At 45.0% G+C, this 17,307-nt stretch overlaps 1 protein-coding gene across 3 annotated transcripts in view; it reads left to right on the top strand.

Moving 5' to 3' along the window:
* The window catches only part of LOC140384763 (uncharacterized), a 127,864-nt gene that overhangs the window by 15,313 nt on the left and 95,244 nt on the right, over positions 1-17,307 (top strand). For all 3 annotated transcript variants that reach the window (XM_072466760.1, XM_072466761.1, XM_072466759.1), the window contains exons 2-6: positions 6,862-6,919; positions 7,301-7,447; positions 10,503-10,649; positions 15,391-15,513; positions 15,893-16,060. In XM_072466760.1, the coding sequence (XP_072322861.1) occupies positions 6,881-6,919; positions 7,301-7,447; positions 10,503-10,649; positions 15,391-15,513; positions 15,893-16,060 (624 nt within the window). In that variant the 5' untranslated portion in view covers positions 6,862-6,880. The remainder of the gene's footprint in view (positions 1-6,861; positions 6,920-7,300; positions 7,448-10,502; positions 10,650-15,390; positions 15,514-15,892; positions 16,061-17,307) is intronic.

Genomic DNA, 17,307 nt, shown 5'->3' with positions numbered 1-17,307 from the left:
TTTAGCTGCTCTATCTTCCTATTTCTAGCCTCACTGGCACGTGGCACAGGGAGTAATCCCGAGATTATAACCCCAGAGGTCCTGTCTTTTAACTTTCTGCCTAGCTCTCTGAACTCCTGCTGCAGGACCTCATGCCCCTTCCTGCCTATGTCGTTAGTACCAATATGTACAACAACCTCTGCCTGTTTGCCCTCCCCCTTCAGGATGCCCGCTACCCGTTCGGCGACATCCTGGACACTGGCACCAGGGAGGCAACATACCATCCTGGAGTCTCTTTCACGTCCACAGAAATGAAATGAAAATCGCTTATTGTCACAAGTAGGCTTCAATGAAGTTACTGTGAAAAGCCCCTAGTCGCCACATTCCGGCGCCTGTTCGGGGAGGCTGGTACGGGAAGCACTTGTCTGTGCCCCTGACTATAGAGTCCCCTATGACTCTTGCTCTTCTGCGCTTTGACCCTCCCTTCTGAACATCAGAGCCAGCCGTGGTGCCACTGCTCTGGCTGCTGCTGTTTTCCCCTGATAGGCTATCCCCCCCGACAGTATCCAAAGGGGTATACCTGTTCGAGAGTGGGACAACCACAGGGGATTCCTGCACTGACTGCCTGCCCTTTCTGGTGGTCACCCATTTCTCTGCCTGCACCTTGGGTGTGACCACATTTATATAACTGCTATCTATGACGCTTTCTGCCACCTGCATGCTCCTAAGTGCATCCAACTGCTGCTCCAACCGAACCATGCGGTCTGTGAGGATCTCCAGTTGGGTGCACTTTCTGCAGATGAAGCCATCCGGGACGCTGGAAGCCTCCCAGACCTGCCACATCTCACAGTCAGAGCACTGCACCCATCCAATTGACATTGCGTCAATTAATTAGTAAATTAAATTTAAAAGTTTAAAAAAAAAGTTATTGTTAACTATCTGTTTCCTAGCACTAGATTTCTACTATAAATGTGAAAGCTAAATATAGTACTCTCCGATCTCTGGCTTAGATACCCCTCTAAATTATAATTAAGTAATAAGTAATTATGTTTAATTAGTTTAACAATGCTTAATTTTTAAATTTAGTGTAGATTCCCAACCAGCCAATCAGGTCACAGCTTTTCTGTGATGTCACTTCAGTTTTCCCCCGACACACACAATTTGAAAAGGTAATAAACGTAAAAATGAATAAAAATCACTTACTTACCTTCCGAGGGTCTCAGATGCTCTCTGGTTCTCTCCCTGCAGATTAAAAGTTACAGGCCAGAAGAAAGAGAGTGAACAAAACAGTAGGGAAAAAGCACCTTCTCCCACTCTGCACCGAATTACCTCACCGCACCAAATTACCAAGTTCCAAATTCCCACTCTGGATATGTCTCACTCCGGCTGTGTATCCTTGACTTGCGCAAAGACACATGAATCTCTACGAAACGACAAATGACTTGAAGCTTTGAAACTCAAATGCAAACCAGGGAGGAGGGACTAATGGTGGTCTGAGGAGGTTGCCCTCCTACGGGAACTTGGAGTGAGATTTGAAGGATCCGGTACATAAACAAGGAAGTCGCAAGAGTCCTTAAACAAAATCCGCAAAACAGATCTCAGATAAACGCAGAAACTTCCAAAGTGGGCAGCACGGTGGCGCAGTGGGTAGCACTGCTGCCTCACGGCACTGAGGTCCCAGATTCGATCCTGTCCTGTGGAGTTTGCACATTCTCCCCGTGTTTGCGTGGGTCTCACCCCCACAATTCAAAGATGTTCAGGGGAGGTGGATTGGCCACGCTAAATTGCCCCTTAATTGGAAAAAATGATTTGGGTATTCTAAATTTATTTAAAAAAAGAAACTTGCAGAGCATCTGGATGGAGCCCCAAATTGAAACAATGGATAATCTTGCGGAGAATTTCCCAGAAACTGAGCCAGAATGGGTGACCAGCAACCTTGATGGGTTGGTCCCAAATACAACAAGAGTTCTAAAACCGTTTGCAGTCATCCCAAAACATCGGGATGTGGATGAGCAGCTCACACAAGCCAGGGAACTCTTGGGCGGGAAGGATGATCCTAACAGCCAAACTCTGGGCATTGGGCTAGGGCAGCATAACCGATTTACTGATGGGTGGGAGTTAAACCCCCCCAAAAAGCTGAAGGACGTCTTGGAGGTCAGCAAAGAAAGAATAAGAATAAAAAATGCAACAGTTATACCGGGACAAAGAATCACAGAAAATACAGTGCAGAAAAGGCCCATCGAGTCGGCACCGACACATGAAAGAAACCTGACGTATCCACCTCATCCCACGTGCCAACACTTGGCCAATAGTCTTGTTATGACATGCCAAGTACTCACCCAGGTACACCCTCCCAGGCCGTGCATTCCAGTCCGTCACCACTCTCCTGCCCCTCACCTTGAACTTGTGTTCCTTCATAACTGACCCTTCAACTAAGGGGAACAGCTGTTCCCTATCCACCCTGTCCATGCCGCTCAGAATCTTGTCCACCTCGATCAGGTCGCCCCTCAGTCTTCTCTGCTCCAGCGAAAACAACCCAAGCCTATCCAACCTCCTCTTCATAACTTAAATGTTCCATCCCAGGCAACATCCTGGTGAATCGCCTCTGCACCCCCTCCAGTGCAATCACATCCTTCCTATAATATGGTGACCAGAATTGCACACAGTACTCCAGCTGTGGACTCACCAAAGTTCTATACAACTCCAACATGACCTCCCTGCTTTTGTAATCTATGCCCCGATTGATAAAAGCGAGGGTCCTTTATGCCTTTTTCACCACACGATTAACCTGCCCTTCTGCCTTCAGAGATTCATTGACAAACACGCCAAGGTCCCTTTGTTCTTTGGGTTAAATTCTATCCGCCCATTTGACCATTCCGCCGATATCTTCCTGTAACCCAAGACACTCAACCTCACTGTTAACCACCTGGCCAATCTTTGTGTCATCCACAAACGTACTGATCCTAACCCCTACATAGTCATCTATGTCATTTATATAAATGACAAACCATAGGGGGCCCAGCACAGATCACAGACACTATCTTCCAGTCACTAAAGCAGCCGTCTGTCATCACCCTCTGTCTCTTACAGCTAAGCCAATTATGAATCCATCTTATCAAATCACCCTGTATCCCATGTGCATTTGTCTTCTTTATAAATCTCTCATGTAGGGCCTTGCCAAAGGCTTTGCTGAAATCCATATAAACTACATCAACTGCACTACCCTCATCGACACATCTGGTCACATGCTCAAAACATTCAATCAAATTCATTCGGCATGACCTCCCTCTGACAAAGCCATGCTGACTATCCCTGATCTAACCTTGTCTGTCCAAGTGGTGATGGATTCTCTCCTTCAGAATTTTCCATTTAATCTGTAATACTCCTGGCATTAAAGTAGAGGCAATCAGCCTTATTCCTTGGAAATTTAATACCACTGTCTTCCCAAAGACAGGCCAAACAGAAAGCTGCCCAGCTGCTGTGTAAAACCAACAGGTGCCAACTTGCCAGACAGATCACGGGGCGCCGTCCACAACCATATGTCCTCTCACCAGAGGAGCTCGAAGAGGGTTTCCTCAAAAACCCTCAAAGCTCAACAATCAGGCGAATCTCAGCAAATTTGCCAAAGGCTATGGCCGCTAGGGTGAATGGTCTGATGAAGCCAACAGGAAGAGGAAGTGACTACAGCAATCAAGGGGAATGATGATGAGTGCGGCTGGCCCGGATGGAATCAAACTGGAGGAAATGCAGGACATACATGACGAAGATACAAAGAACAAAGAACGTACAGCACAGGAACGGGCCCTTCAGCTCTCCAAGCCTGTGCCGATCATGGTGCCCTAACTTAAAAAAAACCCTTCTGCCCTTGCTGCTGGTGTGTTCATTGGGCCTCAGATGCTGCTGTACAGAGTGAAATAGGAAAGGAATGTTGGGGTTGCAGACGGCACTCTGAGCAGATCCAATGCTTTTCATTTGGTCGTCTGGAGCACCTCCATCCAAACACCCTCCATGAGTTTCTGTGCCAGCTCTGTTTGCTTCTGTTGTTGCTGTTGTTTCCTATCAGCAATCTTTTTAATCTTGTTGACCCTTGATGCATGAAAGAAGTCTGCAGGTCTTTCCCCAAACTGAATGCTTTCCAATGAACTGGAGCGTTTCCTTATGGTCGGGCGTTTCAAGATGCACCTTAATCTCCGGTTCCTCTGTGGTTCAGAATTTACAAAGTAATTGGATTCTGGATATCTTTGCGAATTTTTCAGTGTACTTTTGATCTTTATTTTTGTCAAAGCATTCATATGCATCTTGGGTAAGCTCTTCATTCACCCTTTGTCTCTCCATCCTCAACCACACTTGTTGCAGTAATGCTGAGCCTTTGACATCTTGGTCCCAGCATTGCCAGTCTGAGCCTTGACCACAGCTGCTTTTAGAGCCTTTTCAGCAGCTGTCACATTCTGTTTATTTCAGCTTTTGGTTGGGCCTGTTCCGGACTCTGATAGGAGATTTCACTCTGCCCAATTTAGCTGCAGCCAGATTTTCCCTATTAGGTCCGGATAGTTACCTTTAATGATGTGCAGGGACTAGTCTGCGGTCTGTCCGTTTAGCTGCATATTTACACCGATACGGCCCCTCAATGGCACTGCGGTGTATGTTTTGAGTATTATCTTTGAGGTTTTCCAGGCATACGTCATAGTTTCTCCGGGTACACAGTTTCTGGAACCAACCAAACTGCTGTGCCAGTGTCCACCTGCATTGTCGCTGGTTGCCTGTCCAGTAAAGGAGTGGCCCAGTTAGCAGTTGGTTGTACCAGCAATGGCCAGTACGTTCAATGACCGTTGGCCATCTGACTGTGACTCTGGTCCTTTTCCATGCCCTTGTTGTTCATGTGGATACTCTTCCCTGATACGATTTTTCACTTGATGTATTTGGTTCTTGCTTTTATAATTCTTTGTTGAAACTTGTTTCTTTCTCCCACACGCTCATTCAATGTGCCCCTTTTTACCACAATTCTTGCATCTTTACTGCCAGCAATCAGTTGCTGTGTGCCCAGGTTTTGCACATCGATAGCAATTTCAAACCTGTGTCGGTGCTCTACTTTCAGCCAATACCTCATCACCCTTAGTGCCCGAGCTTAATTCTAAAGCGTTCTTTAGGTCTAAGTTGCTCTCTGTTAACAGCCTTTTCTGGATAGCTTCACCTCTGTGCCCACACACGAGTCTGTCTCGAATGGTGCCGTTGAAGCCATCCCCAAATTCATAAAATTCGGCTAATTTCTGCAAAGTAGCTACAAATTGTGTGATTGATTCACCCTCTTGCTGGTTACATTTGTGGAACCTGAATCTCAAAGGGTTTAGGTGTGAAGCGGCTTTGCAGTATCTCCACAATTTCACCATCAGTTTTTGAGCCTGGTTTTTCTGGTTGCACCAGACATCACAGGAGGTTGAAAGCTTTTCCCCCCATCATGTTCAGGAACGTTAGGGCTGCTGTGTCTGCCAAAACTTTGTACACCTGGACAAAGTATTCAAATCTTTCAGTGTATGAGCACTGGCGCTCAGTGCTTTCATCATACGGTCCCATGGTGCCAAAAACTCCCCCACTTTTACTATGGAAAGGCTTGCATAAGCACAAATGTGCCGCAAAATCTTTCAGCATTACCTCGCTTTTTTTTTTAGCTCAGCCTGTTTCCTTCCAAGTTTGGAACACCCCCAGCTCGAAACTATTGTTGCAGAGTATTTGTTACTTTACCTGCTTCCCACAGTCGAAGGAGCACCGATCTAGAGCTTTCCGGGCAGAGCACGTGACAAGCTTCCTTTGATGCTGTTTTCTCTGAAATATGAGTTAAAACTTTGGTTCCTTCGATGGCTGCCGCTATTATTCGGCACTCTTCCATTGGCAGCTTTCCTGTAGCAATGTTTTTGTCTTCTCAATCCTTTTCGGATGGCCCTTGCATGGATCAATAATTTTTCTATATTTTTAAAATTTCCCTGGGGAGTCTGCCAGCGTGGTGCCGACCTCCTCGTCGCCAGTTTCCTTAATTTTTTTATTAAAGGATGGACTTACAGACCACAAAGATACAAAACAAACAAGAGCTTTATTGGAAAGGTGTTTTCACACAGGCTGCTAGAATAGATAGACTGGCTGTTATCCAGCCCAAACTGCCAATGACAGCAGAATGGCATGTGATCGAAACCTTAAAATGACCTTGTTACAGCTAGGAACAAACATGAGTATACAACCAATTCATCGTAAGCAGTGTTATGGTGAAGCTGTACTGTATTTTAGTCTTCAAAGTTCTCTGCCAAAACTTAAGCTAAATGTTAAGTAAATACAATTTTCACAGGTAGATTTTGTGACCGCTGCAGACATATTGATTCACTTTAGCATAATAATTTGTTACTTATTCCATGAACAATGTGTGCATGGTATAACTTCCTGTCCTTTATTCAAAACTATCATCCCCATCTCTGAGCCACTTAAACCACAGAAACACCAGCCACTATTCCCTATGTGTATACCATAGAACCATACAATCCTACAGTGCCGAAGGAGGCCATTCAGCCCATCAAGTCTGCACCAACCCTCTGAAAGAGCACTCTACCTGGGCACACTCGCCCGCCCTAACTCTGTAACCCTATAGCTTCACCTAACCTGCTCATCTTTGGACTGTGGGCAGAAACAGGAGGACCCAGAGGAAACCGGTGCAGACGCTGGGAGAACGTGCAAACTCCACGTGTGCTGTCACCCAAGGCCGGATCCCCGGCGCTGTGAGGCAACAGTGCTAACCACTGTGCTACAATGCCACCCTGTATAGTCACCAGTTGAACAATTAACATATTTAACTATGCTGTGCTTTGGAAGTATCTAATTATTGTTTTGTTTGATTTATAGCCACATATAAGAAGGAGCCATGTGGAACTGGTATTCTGCAGATGAGCCGCCCCCAGGGGTAAATACATCTTAAACAATCATGCCATTCCTTGCAGCTATATGTAACTTGGCATAAAGATGAGAGATGTGGACATTTTATTTGCTACAAAAATGATTTGTGTGCTGTTTTTTGCCACGTGCTTTTGAATCTACTTTTAAAAAATATACATACGAGTGCTTTTTGACGCATTTAATTGGACATGCAACTACGAATTGTCTCCATTCTCTGGTCATTTTCAACGCTTTTCAATTAAATTTCTGGTGCGGTAATCTTGCTGAATTGAAGACTTTTTAAACTTGATTATATTGAAAAGATTGTGATCTTCAGTGCAGAATCTGTTTGCTTCTTTGTTACCATGTCGCTATTAATGGTATCTGACCCATACAAACTATTCTGCAGGCAACAAGCCCCCAGAAGAGTGTTGGTGATCATTCTGTAACAGATCTAACTGAACAGCTGATCCAGAATGAGCAACTGGTTTTGCAGCTGAAGGAATTAATTCGGGAGAAAGATAATCAGCTTCATGTGAAAGATCAGTTCCTGAAGGTAATAGAACTGAGAGAACCCAACTGCATGTGATTTTGCCTCTGTTTTAAGTGAGTTGCGGAAAGCACTGTACCTTGGTATATACTTGTGTTAGTTGAGCTTTAATCAAAACCTCAAAGTTCAGAGACACAAATAGGAGGTACACAGCAGCCGCCATACATTTTTATTTGTTTGGCTACGAACCTGTTTATGAAAAAAATAATCACTAATGCTTCTTATTCCATTGTTAAATGATAAACATGCTCACGGTCATTTGGAGCTGTCAAACTTGCCTCTGAGCCAGAAGGTCATTGGTTCAACTCTCATTCCAGGGACTCGGGCACAAAGTCTCGGCTGAGACTCCAGTGCGGGACTGAGAAAATGCTGCACCTTTGGAAGTGCTGTCTTTAGGGTGAGAAGTTAAACCAAGGCTCTGTCTGCATTCTTAGGTGGATGTAAAAGGTCCCATGGCACTGTTTCAAAGATTAGGGGAGTTATCTCTCAGGTCTTGGGTCAATATTTATCCCTCGATTGACGTTGCCAATATAGATGATCCAGTCATCATGTCATTGGCACTGCTTCAGTAAGCATTTCATTGGTTGTAAAATGCTTCGGAACGCCTTGAGGTTATTGAAGGTACCGAATAAATGTAAGACTTTTTTCTTTACATCCAGAGTTTAATGCTTGCACAACGCTGAAACCCCGCATCTGGAGAGACTGATTTATTGCTGTGTCATTTTCGGCCTTGACTCCAGATATGGGCTGCATGTTGCGCTGTACTTGTAATGTCAGGACATCCTCTATTGCAAAGATGCATTTTCCTGTAAACCTATTAACAACTTGGATGTAGAGATAGAAGGTTCTATAGCCAAATTTGCACATGACACTAAAATAGTGGGACAGTAAGTTGCAATGAGGAAGCGCAATAGCACAGTGGTTAGCACTATTGCTTCACAGCTCCAGGATCCCAGGTTCGAATCCCGGCTTGGGTCACTGCTGTGCGGAGTCTGCACTTTCTCCCCGTGTCTGTGTGGGTTTCCTCCGGGTGCTCCCGTTTCCTCCCACAAGTCCCGAAAGACGTGCTGTTAGGTAATTTGGACATTCAGAATTCTCCCTCTGTGTACCCGAACAGATGCCGGAATGTGTCGACTACGGTCTTTTCACAGTAACTTCATTGCAGTGTTAATGTAAACCTACTTGTGACAATAAAGATTGTGAAAATAAAAGAAATAAGAAATATACAAATGGATATAGATAGGTTAGGTGAGTAGCCAAAATGTGGCAGATGGAATTTAACGTGGATAAGGGTGAGGTTATCCATTTTGGTCGGAAAAATGGAAAAGCAACTTATTATCTAAATGGGGAGAAACTTCAGAGGGCTTCAGCGCCGAGGGATCTGGGGGTCCTCGTTAATGAATCTCAGAAAACTAGCATGCAGGTACAGCAGGTAATAAGGAAGGCAAATGGAATTTTGGCCTTGAAAGCTAAAGGAATAGAGTATAAAAGTAGAGAAGTGTTGCTGCAACTGTACAAGGCATTGTTGAGACTGCACCTGGAGTATTGTGCACAGTATTGGTCCCTTATTTGAAGAGGGATATAGTTGCATTCGAGGCAGTTCAGTGGACATTCAGGATCACAGAATAATACAAGGTAGTAGAGACATTCGGCCCATTGAGTCTGCACCGATGCATGAAAGACACCCGACCTGCCTACCTAATCATATTTGCCAACACTTGGCCTATCGTGCCAAGGAGGTTCACTAGATTGATTCCAGAGTTGAGGGTTTTGTGTTATGAAGAGAGATTGAGCAGTTTAAGCCTATACACTCTCGAGTTCAGAAGAATGAGAGGTGATCTAATTGAGGTATCGAAGATGGTAAAAGGTATTGACAAAGTATATGTAGAGTAGATGATTCCTCTTGTGAGGCAACCTAGAACGAGAGCTCATAGTTTTAGGATACGGGGTAGCAGATTTAAGAAAGACCTAGATGAGGAGAAATGACTGCTCTCAAAGGGTCATGATTCTGTGGAATTCACTATCCCAGTGTGCAATGGAATCTGGGACGAGTAAATTTAAGGAGATAGGCAGATTTTTAATGAGTAATGCGTTGAAGGTTTATGGAGAACGGGCAGGAGAGTGGAGCTGAGACCAGGATGCGATCATCCATGATCGTATTGAATGGCGGAGCGGGCTCAAGGGGCTGAATGGCCGACTCCTAGTTCTTATGTAATAGCAACAAGTGTCATGGAAATGTCACTTTAAGAAATGTTTGTCTTCTCAAGTGGTTGCAGTGATGTCATTGTGTGGGTGGAGCTGGGCTCTGCTTTTTACTTTCGTTTTGAGCTGGAAGCTGTCTTTGGCTCTGAGTTTTAGTTTCGTTTTCAGTTGGAGAGCTGCATTCAAACCAAGGAGGTGTATTTTGGTCTCTCTCTCTCTCTCTCTCTGCCTGCTAAAGAATGTCTCCAGATCACTTGATGATTTCAAAGTAATACCTGTTTCTGTGAGGAATGCAAACCTACTGCCTTTGTTAAAAAGGGTTTTGACTTATGGATGTTGTTAGGAAAGTTATTACAGGTTACCCATACAGTATTGTATCTGTGAGGATTATCAGTGTTGGTAGTTGATAAGATGTTTATGTGTGTTTACAAAATGTTACCTGGATTCATAGAATAAACATTGTTTTTGTTCAAACATACTTTAGATCTCTGTTGCGTCACACCTGTAAAGTGGGCCCTTGTGCTCCCCAAAGCCAAAATCTATTAAAATTGTGGGTCAGGTGAACTCCATGATCCACTTTGGTGGTCCCTAAACCCTGGCCCATAATACAAGTCAGAAGAACATACGAACAGCAGTAGGCTTTTGGACTGCTCGTGCCATTTTTACTATTCAGTGAGATCATGGCAGGTCTGCATCTTAACTCCATGCACTCTACCTGCCTTGAATAATATTGCTAGTTAAATGTCTATCCGAGTCTTGATAAAACATTCATTAAATCATTATGCTGTAACAATCGACTTTGATGCAAAGTAGAAAGCTCATGTGTTCACAGTGTAACACTTGGTTTATTTTACTGCAGGAAGAAAAAGAAGCCTTTGAAGCAAAGATTTCCAAAATGAAGCTGCAGAACAAGGCAAGGGTCACATCACTTTCTGCTCAGCTGGAGGATGTGAAGAAGCAGCTCGGTGCTTCTGGTGCTAAGAACCAGCCGACTGGGAAGCACAAGGTATGGCACAAGGTTACATTATTGACATTGGCTGGCATTCTCTGAGAGTACATGCTGACGGGATTCTTTGTCCCTGCTGCCAGGCGCACCCCCTGCCGCGGGTTTCCCATCAGCTTGGAGTGGCTTCAATGGGTATTCCCATCGACAGCAGCGGGACCAGACAATCCTGCTGCCAGCGAACGGGACATTACCTCTCGCCGCTGAGAAACACGTGGCTGGAAAATCCCGTCCACCGTCCAAACCTGGTGACTTACACTGAGATGGCAACCTATTAATGGAATACATTGTTGGATAAGGAAAAAAAGGTAGACTGGATAACGAGAGATATTGTAGGTCTCGTCATAAAGACAAAGGAGGCATTTGTCAGGGCTAGAAGGCTGGGAACAGCCGAAGCCTGTGTGGAATATAACAAAAGTAGGAAGGAGCTTAAGCAAGGAGTCAGGAGGGCTAGAAAGGGGTCACCAAAAGTCATTGGCAAATAGGGTTAAGGAAAATTGGATTGGTTGGATTTGTTTATTGTCACATGTGCCGAGGTACAGTGAAAAGTATTTTTCTGCGAGCAGCTCAACAGATCATTAAGTACATGGGAAGAAAACGGCATAAAAGAAAATACATAACAGGGCAACACAAGGTATACAATGTAACGACATAAGCACCGGCATCGGGTGGAGCATACAGGGGTGTAGTGTTAATAAATCCCAAGGCTTTTTACACGTACATAAAAAGCAAGAGGGTAGCCAGGGAAAGGGTTGGCCCACTGAAAGACAGGGGAGGGAATCTATGTGTGGAGCCAGAGGAAATGGGCGAGGTACTAAATGAATACTTTGCATCAGTATTCACCAAAGAGAAAGAATTGGTGGATGTTGAGTCTGGAGAAGGGTGTGTAGATAGCCTGGGTCACATTGAGATCCAAAAAGACGAGGTGTTGGGCGTCCTGAAAAATATTAAGGTGGATAAGTCCCCAGGGCCTGATGGGAGCTACCCCAGAATACTGAAGAGAGGAAATTGCTGAGGCTTTGACAGAAATCTTTGGATCCTCACTGTCTTCAGGTGATGTCCCGGAGGACTGGAGAATAGTCAATGTTCTTTCTTTGTTTAAGAAGGATAGCAAGGATAATCCAGGGAATTACAAGCCGGTGAGCCTTACGTCAGTGGTAGGGAAGTTACTGGAGAGAATTCTTCGAGACAGGATCTACTCCCATTTGGAAGCAAGTGGACGTATTAGCGAGAGGCAGCACGGTTTTGTGAAGGGGAGGTCGTGTCTCACTTACTTGATAGAGTTTTTCAGGAGGTCACAAATATGATTGATGCAGGTAGGGGCAGTGGATGTTGTCTTATGGACTTCAGTAAGGCCTTTGACAAGATCCCTCATGGCAGATTGGTACAAAAGGTGAAGTCACACGGGATCAGAGGTGAGCTGGCAAGATGGACACAGAACTGGCTAGGTCATAGAAGGCAGAGACTAGCAATGGCAGGGTGCTTTTCTGATTGGAGGGCTGTGACTAGTGGTGTTCCGCAGGGATCAGTGCTGGGACCTTTGCTGTTCGTAGTATATATAAATGATTTGGAGAAAAATGTAACTGGTCTGATTAGTAAGTTAGCAGACGACACAAAGGTTGGTGGAATTGCAGATAGCGATGAAGACTGTCAGAGGATACAGCAGGATTTAGATCATTTGGAGACTTGTGCGGAGAGATGGCAGATGGAGTTTAATCTGGACAAAGTGAGGTAATGCATTTTGGAAGGTCTAATACAGGTAGGGAATATACAGTGAATGGTAGAACCCTCAAGAGTATTGCAAGTCAGAGAGATCTAGGTGTACAGGTCCACAGGTCACTGAAAGGGGCAACACAGGTGGAGAAGGTAGTCAAAAAGGCATACGACATGGTTGCCTTCATTGGCCGGGGCATTGAGTATAAAAATTGGCAAGTCATGTTGCAGCTGTATAGAACCTTAGTTAGGCCACACTTGGAGTATAGTGTTCAATTCTGGTCACCACACTACCAGAAGGATGTGGATGCTTCAGAGAGGGTGCAGAAGAGATTTACCAAGATGTTGCCTGGCCTGGAGGACATTAGCTATCAGAGAATCAGAAAATTTACAGTGCAGAAGGAGGCCATTCGGCCCATCGAGTCTGCACCGACCCTTACAAAGAGCACCCTACTGAAGCCCATGTATCTACCCTATCCTCGTAACCCAGTAACCCCCACCTAACATTTTTTGGACACTAACGACAATTTAGCATGGCCAATCCACTTAACCTGCACATCTTTGAACTGTGGGAGGAAACCGGAGCACCCGGAGAAAACACACGCAGACGCGGGGAGAACGTGCAGACTCCGCACAGACAGTGACCCAGCCGGGAATCGAACCTGGGACCCTGGAGCTGTGAATCAACTGTGTTAACCATTGTGCTACCGTGCTGCCTATGAGGAGGGGTTGAATAAACTTGGTTTGTTCTCACTGGAATGACGGAGGTTGAGGGGCGACCTGATAGAGGTCTACAAAAATATGAGGGGCATAGACAGAGTGGATAGTCAGAGGCTTTTCCCCAGGGTAGAGGGGTCAATTACTAGGGGGCATAGGTTTAAGGTGAGAGGGGCAAGGTTTAGAGGAGATGTACGAGGCAAGTTTTTTTACACAGAGGGTAGTGGGTGCCTGGAACTCGCTACCGGAGGAGGTGGTGGAAGCAGGGAGGAAAGCCTTAGATTACAGGTTGGTCAGACGGGCAGAACAGTCACAAATGGAATTTAACCCTGAAAAGTGTGAGCTGATGCATTTTTGGAGGAGTAACAAGGTAATGGAATATTCAATGAATGCTAGGACCCTAAGTAAATAAAGGATCAGAGAGCCCTTGGTGCGCAGGACCACAGATCTCTGAAGAAAGCAGGACAGGTAGATAAGGGTGTACTTGTAGTAGGTGCTCTTTCCAAGAGCCGGTGCAGACTCGATGGGCTGAATGGCCTCCTGCATTGTAAATTCTATGATTCTATAGGGTGGTGAAGGAGGCTGTAGGATTCTTGCCTTTATCAACCAAGGCATTGAATATAAGAACAAGAGGTTATGATGAAGCTGTATAAAATGCTGGTTAGGCCACAGCTGGAGCACTGTGTGCAGTTCTGGTCACGACAATATAGGAAGTGTCTGCACTAAAAGGGGTGCAAAGGAGATTCACCAGGATGTTGCCTGAGCTGGAGCGATTCCGCTATCAGCACAGACTGGCTGGGCTGTGGTTGTTTTTGTTGGAGCAGAGGGGCTGAGGGGGGCCTGATTGAGGTGTCTGAAATTATGAGGGGCATAGAAAGGGTGGATAGGAAGGCATTTTTCCCCTTTGGTGGAGGGGTTAATGACCTGGGGGCATAGATTTCACAGTGACGTCATACCGTGGGACAGCACAGTAGCACAGTGGTTAGCACATTTGCTTCACAGCACCAGGGTCCCTGGTTCGATTACCGGCTTGGGTGATTGTCTGCGGAGTCTGCACGTTCTCCCCGTGTCTGCGTGGGTTTCCTCCGGGTGCTTCGCTTTTCTCCCATAGTCCAAAGATGAGCAGGTTTGGTGGATTGGCCATGATAAATTGTCCTTGATGTCCAAAAAAGGTTAGGTGGGGTTACTGGGTTATGGAGATGGGATAGGCTTCAGTGGGGTGCTCTTTCCAAGGGCTGGTGTAGACTCGATGGGCCGAAGGGCCTCCTGCACTGTAATTTCTGTGATTTAAGGTAATAGGCCGGAGATTTAGAGGGGATGTGAAGAAAAGCTTTTTCACCCAGAGGGTGGTGGGAGTGTGGAACGTGCTGCCTGAAAGGGTGGCAGAGGTGAGAATCCTCACAACATTTAAGAAGTATGTTGCTCAGCACTTGAAATGCCACAGCAGACAAGGCTACAGAGCAAGTGCTAGAAAATGGGATTAGAATAGGAAGGTGCTTGATGGCCAGCATGACACGATGTAAAAACTCTGACTCTCTAACACGCAAAGTAGAATTCTGTGTTGAATATTATAGATATTTTATTTTGCTAAAGTCTGGACTGAGTTAATGTTCACATTGTGTAAGTGGCATGTTGATAATTTGTCCACATGGTTGAAATATTTGTCATGGGCTCATATGGCATCGCAATGGAACAAAGGGTGAACTATGGGGAGTTCTTTCCTGCTGTATGGTGTATTGTATGAATGCACTGCCTGGAAGGCAGATGGTACCTTTCGGAAGGAAATTGGACATACACTTTAAATGGAACATAAGGTGAAAGAGCAGGGGCCTAGGACTTTTTCAAATGGCTGACACAGGCACAATGAGACGAATTCTCACTTTCTATAATAATCTTTATTATTGTCACAAGTAGGCTTACATTAACACTGCAATGAAGTGACTGTGAAAAGCTCCGAGTCGCCACATTCCAGCACCTGTTCGGGCACACAGGGAGAATTCAGAATGTCCATTTCACCTAATCCTTTCGGGACTTGTGGGAGGAAACCGGAGCGCCCGGAGGAAACCCACGCAGACACGGGGAAAATGTGCAGACTCCGCACAGACAGTGACCCAAGCTGGGATTCGAACCTGGGACCCTGGAGCTGGGAAGTAACAGTGCTAACCACTGTGCTACCGTGCTGTAGTGTAAGATTGCCTGATTTCTCTGAAGATTATGGGCAATATTTAACAAAAGCCTATGTGAAATTGAGAATAAAATGTGAATATTTAATGAGATCAAATGAACTGAACTTGTGTCAATGGTTTAAATGCAGCAGTCCAGTGATGGCGATCAGGAAAATGCAGCTGCAAATAGAGGTAAAATCCTGATGTTGAGGAAAAAGGTTGAAGAGTTGGAATCACAAGTTGCCAAAAAAGATGCAGAATTGAATAAGGCGGTAAGATTTCAAACAATATATAAGATATAAGAATTAGGCCATTCAGCCCATCAAACCTGCCCTGTCATTCAACCATCTCCTCCTGCCTTCTCCCCATAACCCCTGATCCCCTTATTAATCAACAACCTATCTATCTCTGTCTTAAAGACACTCAGTAATTTGGCCTCCACAGCCTTCTGCGGCAAAGAGTTCCACAGATTCACCATCCACTGGCTGAAGAAATTCCTCCTCCAGAATGTGCAATGCGGAGATTATTACCCTTTTGGTTCTGATTTTGAATTTAGCCGCTAGCTGCTCATATTCTTTCAGCTTAGTTTTGCTTGTGTTGGGATATGTGAATTACAAATTATGATGTCACTTAATTTTAAATCACTTGCAGCTTACCGAGCTGGAATCCCAGCTGCAGCGTGGCTCCAATGTGGATATGATGCTTGCGGAGAAGGAGAAGAAACTGGCTGAAAAAGAGGCCTATATTGTTGAGCTCCAGTTAACTGCTGCTTCTGATCAGGCTCCTCAACAAGTAATTCAACCTAATGAAGAAATTAAGGTAAACCTGAAGGAAGATTAATTGAAATACTTGCATTTACACACTTACTCAATAAAGGAAATTTTGTTTCTCTATTTAAAATACTGCTTTGATATATCCAGTGTCTGCAGCTATTATACTATTAACATGGATAAAATGGACTGTGCCAAACTTAGCATTTTGTATAGATTTGAGTAAAATTTGAAATCTCCACCAGTTGAAGACAGAAAATGTTGTGCCTCACGTTGACCTCCTTCATTATGAGTGGCCTGTCCTCATGTTTAAATTATTTTGTGTTTAGTCGACAACAACAACTTTAACCCGTAGTAAAATTTTCAGGGAGCTTCTCAGGATTTTTTATCAGACTAAATTTGACACTGAGCCACATGAGGAGATGTTAGGACAGGCTAAGAGATTTTAAGAAGTGTGTTAAATTTCCCAGTATAGGACTGCCTTTGTGTTAAAGATGGGGGGGGGTTAATTTAAACAGCAGAATTTCTCCTCTCAACACCTGTTGGTAAACAGAAAGATGTTTGATTTGTTTCTCTCTTTACAAGCAGTGGCGTATTTCCCCATCCTTCGATTTTCGGGTGATCCAATTTCTATTAATAACCCCACAGCAAACTGGAGATAGAATCATGGAACCATAAAATTTACAGTGCAGAAGAAGGCCATTCGGCCCATTGAGTCTGCACCAGCCCTTGGAAAGAGCACCCTACCCAAGCCCACACCTCCACCCTATCCCAGTAACCCCACCCAATCTTTTTGGAAACTAAGGGCAATTTAGCATGGCCAATCTACCTAACCTGCACATCTCTGGACTGTGGGAGGAAACCGGAGCGCCCGGAGGAAACCCACGGACACACGGGGAGAACGTGCAGACTCCACACAGACAGATTCCAAGCTGGGAATCGAACCTGGGACCCTGGAGCTGTGAAGCAATTGGGCTAACCACTGTGCTACCGTGCTGCCCTGGGATGAACTCAGAGTAGTTTATGTGCACAGGCTCAAAGCATGAAAGGAGAGCTGCAACATAGCCGCCACACAGACAATAAAGAGAAGGAATAATGATTGTTTCACGTGGATTCCAGAGTCCAGAATCAAAAGCCCAGAGTGATATTCCTTTATGGATGTCAGCGGGTTGAAAACTGGTGCGGTATAATTCATTTTTCCAGTGGTATTGACTTCACATGGTGCGATCGGCATGCAGAGATGAATCAGTTTTGTCGGCAAATATACAGAAATTCCAGCAGAATCCATGTAGATGG

The sequence above is a fragment of the Scyliorhinus torazame genome, chromosome 10, assembly GCF_047496885.1.
Source record: "Scyliorhinus torazame isolate Kashiwa2021f chromosome 10, sScyTor2.1, whole genome shotgun sequence".
Lineage (NCBI taxonomy): Eukaryota > Metazoa > Chordata > Chondrichthyes > Carcharhiniformes > Scyliorhinidae > Scyliorhinus > Scyliorhinus torazame.
The sequence above is the reverse complement of the archived record's forward strand: the minus strand, read 5'-3'. Positions and strand labels throughout refer to the sequence as shown.